At 35.5% G+C, this 13,020-nt stretch overlaps 2 protein-coding genes across 2 annotated transcripts in view; one reads left to right on the forward strand and one right to left on the reverse strand.

Annotated features, from left to right (window-relative positions):
- LOC117567062 (protein muscleblind) overlaps window positions 1–13,020 on the forward strand; it is a 203,697-nt gene that overhangs the window by 12,817 nt on the left and 177,860 nt on the right. The window lies entirely within an intron of this gene.
- On the reverse strand, window positions 1,182–2,040 carry LOC117567064 (uncharacterized). The gene is made up of 4 exons (XM_034246804.2): window positions 1,839–2,040; window positions 1,694–1,782; window positions 1,474–1,633; window positions 1,182–1,411 (listed from the first exon to the last, which is right to left on the reverse strand). Exons 1-4 carry the CDS (start codon window positions 1,960–1,962, stop codon window positions 1,341–1,343), a joined length of 444 nt encoding a protein of 147 aa, XP_034102695.1. The 5' UTR covers window positions 1,963–2,040; the 3' UTR covers window positions 1,182–1,340.

Raw genomic sequence — 13,020 nt, forward strand, 5'->3', positions numbered from 1 at the left:
TAGATGTTAATATGTATTTTTGTATTATAGTATTTTCGAGTTTTAGTATTTAATTGTTTTAGGACTTTAGCATTTAAGTATTTAAGCTATTTAGTATTTCGGTATTTTAGTATTTTGATATTATAGGATTTAAATTCTTTGGTATTTTAGTATTTTATTGTAGTATTTTGGTATTTTAGTATTTAAGTACTTTGCTTTGACACGACTGGAATAGAATGACGACGATTTTATTTGAAAAAAATGGTTGTAATGCAATGAACCGTAATTTTAGATGTTAATCTAATAATATTAAAATACATTTTTGTATTATACTATTTTAGTGTTTGACAATTTTAATGTTTTAGTAATAATAATATACATTTTTGTATTATAGTATTTTAGTGTTTGACAATTTTAATGTTTTAGTATTTTGACATTAAAGTATTTTGTTATTTTAGTATTTTGATATCTTAGGATTTTAATTATTTTGCATTTTATTATTTTATTATTATAGTATTATAGTATTTCGGTATTGTAGTATTTTAAAAAAATTTGTTTTAAATTCTTTGGCATTTTAGTATTTTATTATTACAGTATTTTGGTGTTTTAGTATTTAAGTTTACTTTTAAAAACAAAAAAGAAAATATCAAGTTAAATGAGCTATGTAAGTCATTTAGCTAAAGCTTAGCAGGCACAATGCGCGACACGACTGAAATAGATTGCTGAAATAATCAGAGTTTACTTTTTAATCTTTGATAAAATACAATGAACAAAATACTAAAATTAAGTCAATATCAACATCTTTATTTCGGTATCTCTCTTATCTTCATTTAATCAGAAGATTTATTATACTCACATTCTGTTCTTCGTGTGGATAACTAATCCAACATACACATTAAACTAAACAAAATCTGTTGTTGCTTTTCCATAATGATGCTTTTGCACTAAATGTTGTTCTAATAATAATTTATATGCAAATATATTACTCATTTCTAATGATAAATGACTTTCAGTATTAGTATTTATGGATTTTTATATTTTAGTGTTTTAGTATTTTGGCATTTTTGTATTTTGAATAAGAGTATTAGCATTATAGTATTAAACATTATAGTATTTTGGTATTTTATATTTTAGTATTAAAATACTTTACTATTTTAAAAACAAAAAAAAAGGGAAAATACTAAGTAATTTGAACTGCATCATTTGGAATGGAAAACAATGATAAAATAGTGCCTTTAATGAATTACAACGAATAATCTATTATATGTATATTTAGTCTGTTTATATCAACATTATCTTCTATTTCTGCATTGACACTGATTAATGTTCATACCTATAATACATCATTTTCACATAACGTCTTACAATGGCTCCGCGTCTTTTAAATATTTGATGTAAAAGAATGTTACGACTAGCGTGAATGCAAAAATGCCTGAGTGAATCATATACATTATTTCGATATTACAAGTAAGCGTTAAAGGTAAATAAACTCACCTGTAAATGCCGTACAGAGGACATAGGCCAACCAACATTTATGTTCTTCACCTTCGCGCCAGTCAATCAATTGGAAAGCATTAAGTATTAAAAAGATTATAGTAGCAATTCCAACGAATATAAAAAGTATGAAAAACCCTTTCAGTACGGTTCTATGGTTCTGCAAGTTAGAAGAAGATTCTCATTAAAATTATAATTTGCAAAAGAAAATGACAGTCACCATCAAAACTCCAACGAGCAGCAAAAATGCCATAAACAACAGTATAACGAATACTGCAATAGCTACCCAAATAGAAACATCGCTTTGGTCTGAAACGAAGAAATATTAATATTAAAAGAACTGATAGAAAATCATCTTCACCTACGTGCATGGATAAATTGATAAAGTATAAGAATAGCCATTACTATTTGCAAAATTGCTGCATAGCCGCTTGCCCATCGCGATAATCTAGTGTTTGGCCAAATATCATCCCAATCACATACACACATATTCTAAATAATTTTGAATGATTTAGTTGTTTAAATTTGGTGCTTGAACTGAAAAGCAAAACATTATTTGAATGAAAGTAAGAAAACTGAAAATTTCACATTTGCTTTACATTTAAAATATACAATATATTTAATACATTCAATAAAATTATTGAATAACATAAAATACATTAAATAAAATTTAAAAAATACTGGTTATTGTATAACTTTTGAGCTTTTTTCTTTGACATTCTAAAATAACGCTAACATGAAGAAAAAGTCAATGCAGTATACAAATATATTATTTGATTTACATTTAAAATTGTACATTTAATGGATTTAAAAATGACGTCATTTAATATTAAAATTATTTAATAAAATATGTTAACTGAATTGCACATTGAACAACTCTTTATCTGTCTTTTGTTGACTTCCCAATGTGAAGTGAAAGTCAATCTAGTATATTAAGTCAAATTGCTCATTCATTATTTTCAGATCTAATGGCAATTTAATACATAATATCATAAAATGTAATAGCAACACATGTAAACTATAAAATTAGGTTTACAAGCTTTTCTTTGGTTTGATATTTTTTATTGATCGTTACTATTACTCAATATATTTTATGACGAATAAATTAGATGCGAATAAATGTCTAAAATAAATGTTATAGCTGTTGATTACACAAACATATGCGAAAGTGTGGATGGAGTCTATAAATTTTATTTGTTAGTTGCTGAGATGTTTGACTGGGTTTATAGAGCTGATTCTTTATGAGTTCGAAGATCTCTTTATCTTTGTGTTGCGTACATTTCGATTTGGACTAGCGGAAAAAACGTTTTCCACTTTTCCTAGTTGTATAAATACAGTGTCCATTAAAAGAAACGTATCGTAAAAACTCATGAATTTGTATTTAATGCAAATTGAGTTGTATGAGTAAAAAATGTTGAGTACCCAAAGCATTTTTTAATGCAGCATTAAAATTTATTTACCTCGAGTCAACTACAGAAAATCACTTTAATACTATTAATAAGTAAATATAATGCACTTATAGATTTATATATATTTATGTATATGCAACTAACTCTTACTCTTTATTATTTCATCGTAAGCAAACTTTCTCAACCCAAACGATATTAATAAAAACTTTGCCTTAGCACATCAGACAAATTCACTTTAGGCAATGTTTTGGATTTCTAACTTGCGTTTGCGGTTTCTGCAGTTGGCTTTTGAAGGGTGTAGAATTGAGGTGATTACATCAATTTGCTGTGGTCTGACAGATTGAAGCAAAAGCAGAAGATGTCATCGTCACATCCTCGCGTCCTCATCGCATCGTGGCGTCGCCACGTATCCTCATCGCATCGCTCATAACTCAGGGCTCAACTCTTGCCAATGGCTGGCCATTGGAAAATTGTGAAACTCATTTATCAAATGGGCAGGAACGCTGCTGACCTGAACCTGCGCTCACTGTGTTTGGACCAATGGCACTGCCACAAAAGTGCAACAATTTCTGTGGCGCCACTTTAGGAAGGCATGATGGAAAGGGGGGCGAAGTAGAGAAGCAAGAAAAATGCCTTCACCCTCAGCTCATTCCACAACAACCCCTTAAGCTCATGTCTGCCAGAACGCACTCATAAATCATAAAAAATTCCATAGCCAGAGTCCAACAACAGAAGCAGCAGCAAAAGCAGCAACAGCATCAGCGGCGCCATCGTCATCTTTATAATCTGGCAAGGCGGCTACGTTTACACCCCTCCGCAACTCTCACTCCCCCTTAGAAGTCGATGTCGATGCGGGCGAGAAGAAATCCGTTGAACATTTCGACGTGTGGGTGTAACCGCTGGACTATGATGTTGCAATTTGTAGCTGGTAAAGTGTGAAATTGCGTTGGCAACGCGAATTGTTTTTCAGTCAACTGTCTGGAAGTTTTATTTGTAGTTCCCCCCCGCATCCAACTCATACCTTTAAAGGGAAAAGCTTATATTTTATACTTAAATTCCGAAATGCAATTGGAAATTTAAAAAACATTACGCAGTTACGTACTCTATTCCCTGTTCTTAGAGTTTCGCAAATAAATCAATTAATATACTTACCCACGCACCTTTGTCACATCTGTGAGCTAGCTCAGCTTTCCATTTCCTTTTTATCCTGCATCACCCAAGTAAGGACTCAGCATAAGTGTCCGCAACCCAGTGTATCGCGTTGTAAACTGTAAACTGCTCGCTCGCCTCTTGCCGTTGGCAGACGGGGCGGCTAATTGATATAAACGACTGTCTCCTACGGTTTACGCTTCGCAATACTAACAGGAAAAACGCTGCGCAGCTTTCGCTGACTTTGTGGGTTTATTAAAATTTATGTGATGCCCAGCACTATAAGAGTTGCACTTTTCCCTTTATTTTTTAATAATATTTATTGTGTTTTTTAAGCCCAGCCCGTGGCATTTTCTGAATCTTACTCTTACTGATCTTATTCAATCCGTCAGCATAATGCAATTCACAGCATTTATTTACACCTGCTACCAAACGTTAGCTGCAACAGATTGTGGCTGGTATATCTAAACTAATCTTGCTTGATATGACAACTTTGAAAGGCGACAAAATTGTGCATTATTAGATGAACAGGAATATAGCATTCGTCTACAATAGAAATATTTCTAAGCACATATAACCCTGTTAAATCAAATAAAACCCAAAAACTAAAGGCGTATTTATTTATTGCAAGTTTTGATTAACAAAGAAATCTGACAAAGCATTAATTTAATAAGTTCAGCATACATTAATATGATTTTAAATGATATTCTAAAAATAATAACCTTTATAACAAATATATAATGTAAAATAGTATTTAGTATTAGTGTTAGTAATAGTATTTTTGTATATTGGTATATTATATTTTTAGTATTTTAGTGATATTTTAGTATATTAGTATCTTACTTTTTTAATAATTCAAATTTATAATATTTTAGTATTTTGGAGTATTAGCAATTTGACTTTTTACTAAAATGCTTTTAGTATTCGGGTATTTTACTATTTTGTATTTTCCTTTTTTTAATATAATATTTATTGTGTTGTTTAAGCTCAGCCTGTGGCACTTCCTGAATCTTACTCTCATTCAATCCGTCAGCTTAATGCAATTCACAGCATTTATTTACACCTGCTACCTTGATGCCTTTTACCTGTAAGCCGCCAGTTGCCATCTGCTAACTGCTGGCTGCCTGTCTAAGCCTAGCGAACGACTGACATGCAACAGAATTTATAATCTCACTCACATAGCTGTTGCTGCTGCTGATGCTGGCATCTGCAACTGCAACTCCGACTCCAACTGCCAGATAAAAACCCACAAATTTTGCGTGTGATAGTTTTAAGGGCGTTGTGTCACTGAGTGGGCGTGTCGATTGCAAAACCCTCTCCACCACACTCCCTTTCTCCTCTGCATGCATGCACGCTGTGCATCCATCGTTGACGCTGTCTAGCAAAGTGCGTGTCTCGATTTCTACATAATTAAACTACATCAGCCATGCCACTTGCCGTGGCTGCAACGACGCTTTCTCCTGCAGCAGTTGCCACTGTCACTGCCATGGCTTCAGCCCTGTTCCTGGCCCTGACTCATCCCGGCTTTTGGGTTTCGTGTGCGTGGCACATGCCGCCATCACCACTTCCGGTTTGCGCCGGTTGCGTCCGGGTAACAGGCAACTGGCATCGGTTGACGGGCAGCGGGAAACGTGCAACGGGCAACGAGGACCCACAACTTTGGCGCTAAACTTTTAATGCACGTGCCGCATCCACACATAAAGAACAAGGGAGAACGGGGGGGAGTAGCGCAGAATAAGTGGGTGAGAGAGAGATGGGAAATGCGAGTGAGAGGGACAGACGTTAGCTGCAACGGATTGTGGTAAAATCGGCTGGTATCTCTTAACTGTTCTTGCTTGATATGGCAACTTTGACAGGCGACAAAGTTGCTCATTGTGTTATATGTTTAATATACGAAACACTTTAAAAGAAATATAAAATAAATTATAATATAACGATTTATAAACATTAATATCTTTATTAGCTCAAGTTAAGTGAAAGAAAAAGCGGTAGTGTACTATATTTATTTTTTATTTATTTCAAGTTTAGCTTAGCATTTAACTTAATTTTCTACTCTTTTTCTTCACATTGTTATATAGTAAAGGTGAAAAGAATTTCTCCAGCCAACTAACGTATTACTTTGAATTGCTCTATTGGTTTATAAAAATATTACAGTTTTATATTTGTATATTTTTTATATACCCATTTATTTGATGTATAATCTATCATACACATATATAAATCAAATCTATTGATGCCTTTCCATAAGACTCTACAATTTATAATTCTATAATTCCCAACGGACATACTTTTGTTGGACATCTCAAATGTTGTTGACCAAAAATACCTGAACGTAAATTTCAAATATTATAATAATAATAATAACCTATGTACAAATATATAATATTATACATTTGAAATATTAAAAAGTATTAAGGAATAGTGTTAGTATTTTATTGTTATTAATATTTAGGTATTTTAGTATTTAAAAATTAAAGTAATTTACTATTTAAGTATTTCCGTATTTTGTAAATATGTTTGCAGTATATTTGTAATATTTTTGTATTTTAGTATTTTATAGTATATTTTTAGTATTTTGGTATATTCGCAAATTTATGGTGTATTTTTTTAATTATTTAAGTATTTTACTATTTTGGTATTTTAATATTTTGGTATTTTAGTATATTAGTATTTTAATGTTTTACTATTATAGTATTTCAATATTTTCGTATTCTAGTGTAGGCGGGGAATTCGAATGTGACATTCTTGCAGGTTGACAGAATATTTCACGTGCAATGTACTTTGCGTTTACATATGCGTGTTGGTTTGCCTTGCTTGTGTACACTGTACAGTGTACACTGTTATTGTTGTCGTTGTCGTTGTCGTAGTTGTTGTAGTTGGCAAAACTGCGTCTGCATCGTTTGCAGCAAAATTTGTTGGAATTATTTCGAGTAGTTCTAAATTTCGCAATAACGAGCCACATTTGAAGGGTATACAAATTGCATTCGCCTCTCGCCTCCAGTTTTACTCCACTTCCTCTTCCTCGTCCTCGTTCACATCCTCCGCTTTAGCGTTTTGTTAAAGCCATGTCAAGAAATTGTGTATTTGTGTGTGTGTGTGTGTGCTTTCAGTTTCTTGGTTTCGGACTGACTCAGTTTAACATTTTGGTCGGCCTGCTGCAGGGCAGCCAAGTTTTGCTTGGTTGCCCGGTTGTTGCTGGTCGAATTTGGCCAAGTTGCAGATAGTACATAATTAAATAGCTCTAAAATGCCACCATGCTGAAAACATGATAGCCGACAAAACAAACAACAAAATAACAATCATTTAACTTGCGTTCGCCATCTTTTCGTCTTTGCCAAGATTGTGTAGCTTAAGTGGCAAAATATTTGTGCAAACTTTTCAATTTTTCAGCAGATTTTTTTTTCTCTTCCATCCTCCTCCTCCGTTTTTTTATTGTTTTTCACATTGTCCTGTTTAGCTTCTTTTTTTTCTTGTGTTGTGGCAATCTTTTCGATTTAGCTGCGGAGCCATTAACACGGATTGATTGCCCCACGGACCAAACGACGCCAAGGACAAAACCCTGTATGCTGCTGTTGCTGCTGTTGCTCATGCTTTGAGGCAGGATGTTCCTGCCTGTCGATGATTCAAGATGATTTCTGATAAATCGAGAGAGTGTGGGCGGAATGCCTTTTTTTCGCTCAGCATCCGCGGGCAAAGAAATTGAAAAGTTGCCTCTCGTCTATCTATTTTGCGCACAGCATCAGCTTCATCTTTCCTACGATATGCGTACTTCAAACTGTTGAGGTGGTTTTTCTTTTGCTGCCTCATTGTTTCTCTTTGTGCGCTGACATTTATCAACTGATTTGATCTAGGTCTTCATGCAGATGATGCAAATTAGCATTTAGTGCTTATTGATATAAATTTCGCACAATTCAATGCGTACTAAAGCTGCATGCAAATAAATGGCATATTCGAAAGTCTATTATAAGTCTCTTAATAGCTCCATAAGTAATTCAATTAGCAAAAAAAAAAGAGGAAGAAATAACATTAGCAATACGAGTAGTATAAAAAAATTTTACTGTAGGCGTTCGGTGAGGTTTGACTGAAGTTGGCGCAACCATAAAATATCTTTTACCGGCAGATTTTCCTTATTTTCCCAGACTTGTTAAAGCATAAAATAATATAACGCAAATCGTAAAATGGCGCTCAGCTGAAGTTTTACAACTGCAAATGTATTTTCATTATTATTAGTCGTTAGTTATACGAATGTAATTGAATTATTCAGCAACAATTTTACACATTTGCCAAAGGTGGTAATTTGGCACAATATTGATTGCCTATAGATGGAATTGTAAATGTTTGTCGGACATAAATGGTGCACCGAAGTAAAGTTAATATTAAAAACTTATCGATTAAACAGTCGTCTCAAAGAAAAGGCCTCTGAACCCGTCTCAACCTGACTCTGCCTCCCTCCTCCTAGCTCCTCCTTGCTTGCCATGCTAATAAGAAACGCTTTGTTATGCATTTCCATCCGCTTACGTGGCCTGACTTAAGGCGCATTTGCAAAATTGAAGACGAAGTGCAAGTGCCAGCAAATTGTGGAGCCTCTCTGACGGACGGAACCAGAACCAGAAACTGAACCATAACCCGAACAGCAGACAGGAGACAGCAGTCGGTAGTCGGTAGTCGGGAGTTTTGAGAGAAGGAAGAGAAGGTAGCCAAGGGCACAAGCCTTAAAAACGTAAATTGAAAACTTTGCCCTAGCTGTTGTACCACACTGTTTGGCAGTTGGTTTTGGGCGTGTGCGTGCTTTGTCAACATAATTCAGCAGTTGATTGAATAGAGAGCCACGGGGGCGGGTGGCAGACCGAAGACCAAAGAGTGAAGAGAGGAGAGCGGGAGTGCGAGTGCAGAGAGTTGGCCATAAAAACGCCAGTCGGCGACATAAAATACTAACTGAGTCGATGGCCCGTTATCCGTTTTGTTAGCAACTTTTACGCTGCGCCAGTTTTAAAATCAAATGCCTCATTTGTACGGCTTACGCTCTTATGGACATATTCGGAGTTGGAGTTGGAGTCAGAGTCGGAGTCAAAGCTCTCCCAGTTCCGGTTGCGCAAACCACAAAGATTAATTTGTTATTGCTGAATGTCGTTGTCGTTGTCGCTGTTGTTGTTGTTATTGTTGTTGTTCCCTCTATCGCAATGTTGTAGTTGTAGGTCTTTTGCCAGCAAGTTGTGTGTCGACGCTGGAATTTTTAGCGCAGCACTAAAGGTGCAAAGGAATTTAATTAAATGTTCTTCTTACTGCCATGGTAAAAGTTTTGCAGGCACTGCAGCCTCATCGCCTCATCAGCCTTCCATTCGGCCGTACAATGTAAAATTTGTTGTTTTGGCTTAGGATGGCGGCATTTTTGGTTTGCCTTCCGCCCCTGCCTCTGCACCTGCCCCTGTCCTGTGAGGTAAGCTGTCCTCAAGCGCGCAGCTCAATAAAGTTGACAAATTTGTATAGCCCTAGCCTCCGCTCCAAGTGCAGTTCCCTTCAGTCTCTTTCCCATTAAGTTACTAACAAGACGTGAAGGCCGCTTTGACAGCCAAAGTACTAAAGAATAGCGCAGCTATGTGAATCACTTAGTACCAAGGAACAGTGGACCAACAGTCGATTAAAAATGCAAACTTGACTAAGCTTAAGCGTAGAAACCCTTTAAAGTTCAACCATACAAGTTAAAATTGAGAGAGAGAGATCATTTTAGTTAAAGTTGGCAGAAAATCGAAATCAGATTTGATGTATTATTGCATACTAATATCGAACGCATACACAGGACGAGCCAGACAGCGTTCAAAATCTGGGAAAACAAACTGATCAATGGCATAATAAGACAGACAGTGGGCGAATAGACAGAGCAAAGACCAAAGGCAGGACAGCTGGCATGAAAAATTGTTTACTGCAAGAAAAATCGCATGCAACATTTTTGCACCGAGGACGAACAAAGAGCCCGGTCCCAAACGGCAGGCTCAGGCTTTAGACCGGCCGAAACGATTATGTGAGAAGGGAAAACAACGTATTGGGATTGGGCTTGGGATTGGGACTGGGACTCGACTCACATAGTAAGCGTGAGCGGGTTATGGTAGCCAACGATGACCAGGGACGGCTGTCGGCAGTCGGCAGTCGACAGTTGGCAGTCGCATGATGAAGTTACCAATGATGATGATGGGCCATGGTCAGAGCAAAGAGACTGAGGGACTGAGAGACTGCCAGACTGTGAGACTGAGAGGTTGAAAGACTGAAACAGTGAAACACTGAAAGGCTCATGCTGATGCCGACGATGACTATGCGCAGGCGACACAATAATGCTGCCATTAATCTTCTGGCACGACTGATTTGTTTGACTTACGGCTCACGGCGACAGGCAGAGGCAGAGTAGTTTGAGCGAGAGATGGATAGACAGATAGACATATAGATAAATGGAGAGTGGTAGCTGGAGCAGCTTTAAGCCTGGCCAAATTCAGCAACATCAACTTGCCAAACGCACATTACAAAATAATTTGTGTAAATCATTTCTGGCATTATATAAGTAAAGCGCGCCTTTCGTTGTCGCAGTCGTTGTCGCTATCGCTGTCTTCGCAAACCTCTCCAAAACTTTAATTGTGCAGCAATCAACACCAATCATCCACAGTTTCTGACAATTGTCAACGATGTCAACGTATTTCGGCAGAGTAATAATTCGCATCTAGTTAATGAAAGGTTTACCTATTCATATCATACAAGTGTCACTATATGATTTTGCTTGCTTTCAAAATGACAATCTAATTACACTGGTCAACAAACAATCAAGATATATTTCCACGAACAATTTGCAATATATCTGAAGAAAAGCTGTCGATGGTTTTCCAAAAGATAAGATCAATGCAGATCTGTCTGCATTTTTGTTAAACAAAACAATTGAAATGTTGGCAGGAAATGCTAGAACCTCAGTTTTAAAAATTAATGAAATTCCATATATGTACAAGTATATTACAAATTTGTAATATTATATAGTATTAAGCGTTAGAATTAGCATTTTAGATTTTTGATTTAATTTTAGTATTATAGTAGTTTGCTTTTTTAGTATTTTGGTGTTTTAATATTTAAATATTTTAGTATTTTAGTATTTTCCTTATCAGTATAATAGTATTTTTGTATTTCAGTATTTAGATGGTTTAATATTTAAATATTTTACGATTTTTGTATTTTAATATTTCAATATAATGGTATTTTGCAATTTTAGTATTATAGTATTTTGGTATTTTCGAGTTTAAGCGTTTTAATATTTTAGTATTTTTTTGGTATTTTACTATTTTTGTATTTTAATATTTAAGCAGTAAAATTATAGCCAAAAATAATAAGACAGACATATGAAAATCGATAACAATCTCTATGTCTATTATTTGTTTATAGACTTTGTAAATAATAGCAATAATTTTCCAATATGCGATATCTTCTATGTATATACCATATACATAATTTTGTAATTTATTTATTAATTAATTGTATTGAATAAAATAATGTTTCATAATGTTAGAATAGTTTTTTCATTTCTTTTAAATTCTCGTAGTTCGATCCATAGCATAACACTCTTTAATTTAAATAATCAAATATTTGTGCTCAAATTTAGATATAAATATATCTTTTAAATTAATCATAAAACAATTTCATGTTGTTTTACTTCAAACTCGAAGATCAACACTAAAATATATACTAATCAAATTGTGTTAACATCTTATTGCCATGTATTAAAACTCTTGTTGGTGTTACTCAGTGTGTGTCTAAAGTTGTCTACAAAAATGTTATAACAAATGTTTACCGCAACCATCATTATGTCATGTGCATCGCCCCGTCCCCGTCCCTCTCCCTCTCCACTCCATTTCCATCTCCCGCCTCTGTCTCTGTCTCCGTCTCCCGTCACGATTAGCAATCACTCAGTCGCAGTCGTTGCAGTTCCAGTTGCAGTCGCAGTCGCCGTTTCAGTCTCTCCACTTGAGGCTGAGAGTTAGAGCCGCACAATCGGTGTCCAATACAGCTTCGAAATGGACTTGTTCAACTTTCGATTGGCCGTGCTGTGCCGTCAAAAGCGAAAACTTTGGCAGATGAATGTGTTAGGCTAGGGGGTAGAGGGGGGGTAGAGACAAGGTGCGAGGAAGGGGAAGCCAATTCAAACAACGACCGCAAATTACTCCACTTGAGTGCGAAAATTGCATGGAGCCAGAAAAGTCAGTCAAGTGAAAACATTTTTGCAACTTCTCTTTCGGTGACTAAATCGCCAATATTTGGTTTTTGATTTGGCCATCTGATGCATTTTCGGCTTTGGCTTCGACTTTGGCTTCGACTTGGACTTGGACAACGTCAGCGTCAGCTCTGAGTGCAGTTCATGTTAGCTCACTGGTGATTGCGTAGTGCAAGAAGATGAGTTTGAAGCCAAAAAGACAGCCAATTGTGTGTGTCATCTTAAAGCAATTAAGTTATGTCACGATTGGTCAAGATACACTTTCAATTCTTGATATATGAGGATTGGTTTTGAAAGGTTTTTGGATCTAAATATACCGCCAAAGACAACAAATTTATCATTTCTCTCAATGTATAACTGAATATGGAAATGCAGAAAGTGCGTGCTTAGTTTTCATGGCTCATAAAATCTGTCATTTGGATGGACGTCACTCACTCAAACTTCGAGCTCTAAATCCACCGGAATTACGAGTACAAGCGAATGCGCTCTGCCGCTAAACTAGCCAAGCAACCACTTAACTAAGCGCAATGGAGTGCGGCTCCCGAAATGATGTTTTCGATAGTGCTGCATTCAAATCATCGTTAAATAAATTGCACGTAATTATCGCCGAAATTAGACTGCTGCAATCTACCGTAATGCAAAGCGACGTCCCTCCGCAATCCATTTGTCTAACTCCGTTTTTTTTTTTTTTTTTTTTTTGGCTAATTTTGTATATTACGTATACGCCCCAGACGTAAAAGTGGTCACAAA

Source organism: Drosophila albomicans, chromosome 3 (genome assembly GCF_009650485.2).
Source record: "Drosophila albomicans strain 15112-1751.03 chromosome 3, ASM965048v2, whole genome shotgun sequence".
NCBI lineage: Eukaryota > Metazoa > Arthropoda > Insecta > Diptera > Drosophilidae > Drosophila > Drosophila albomicans.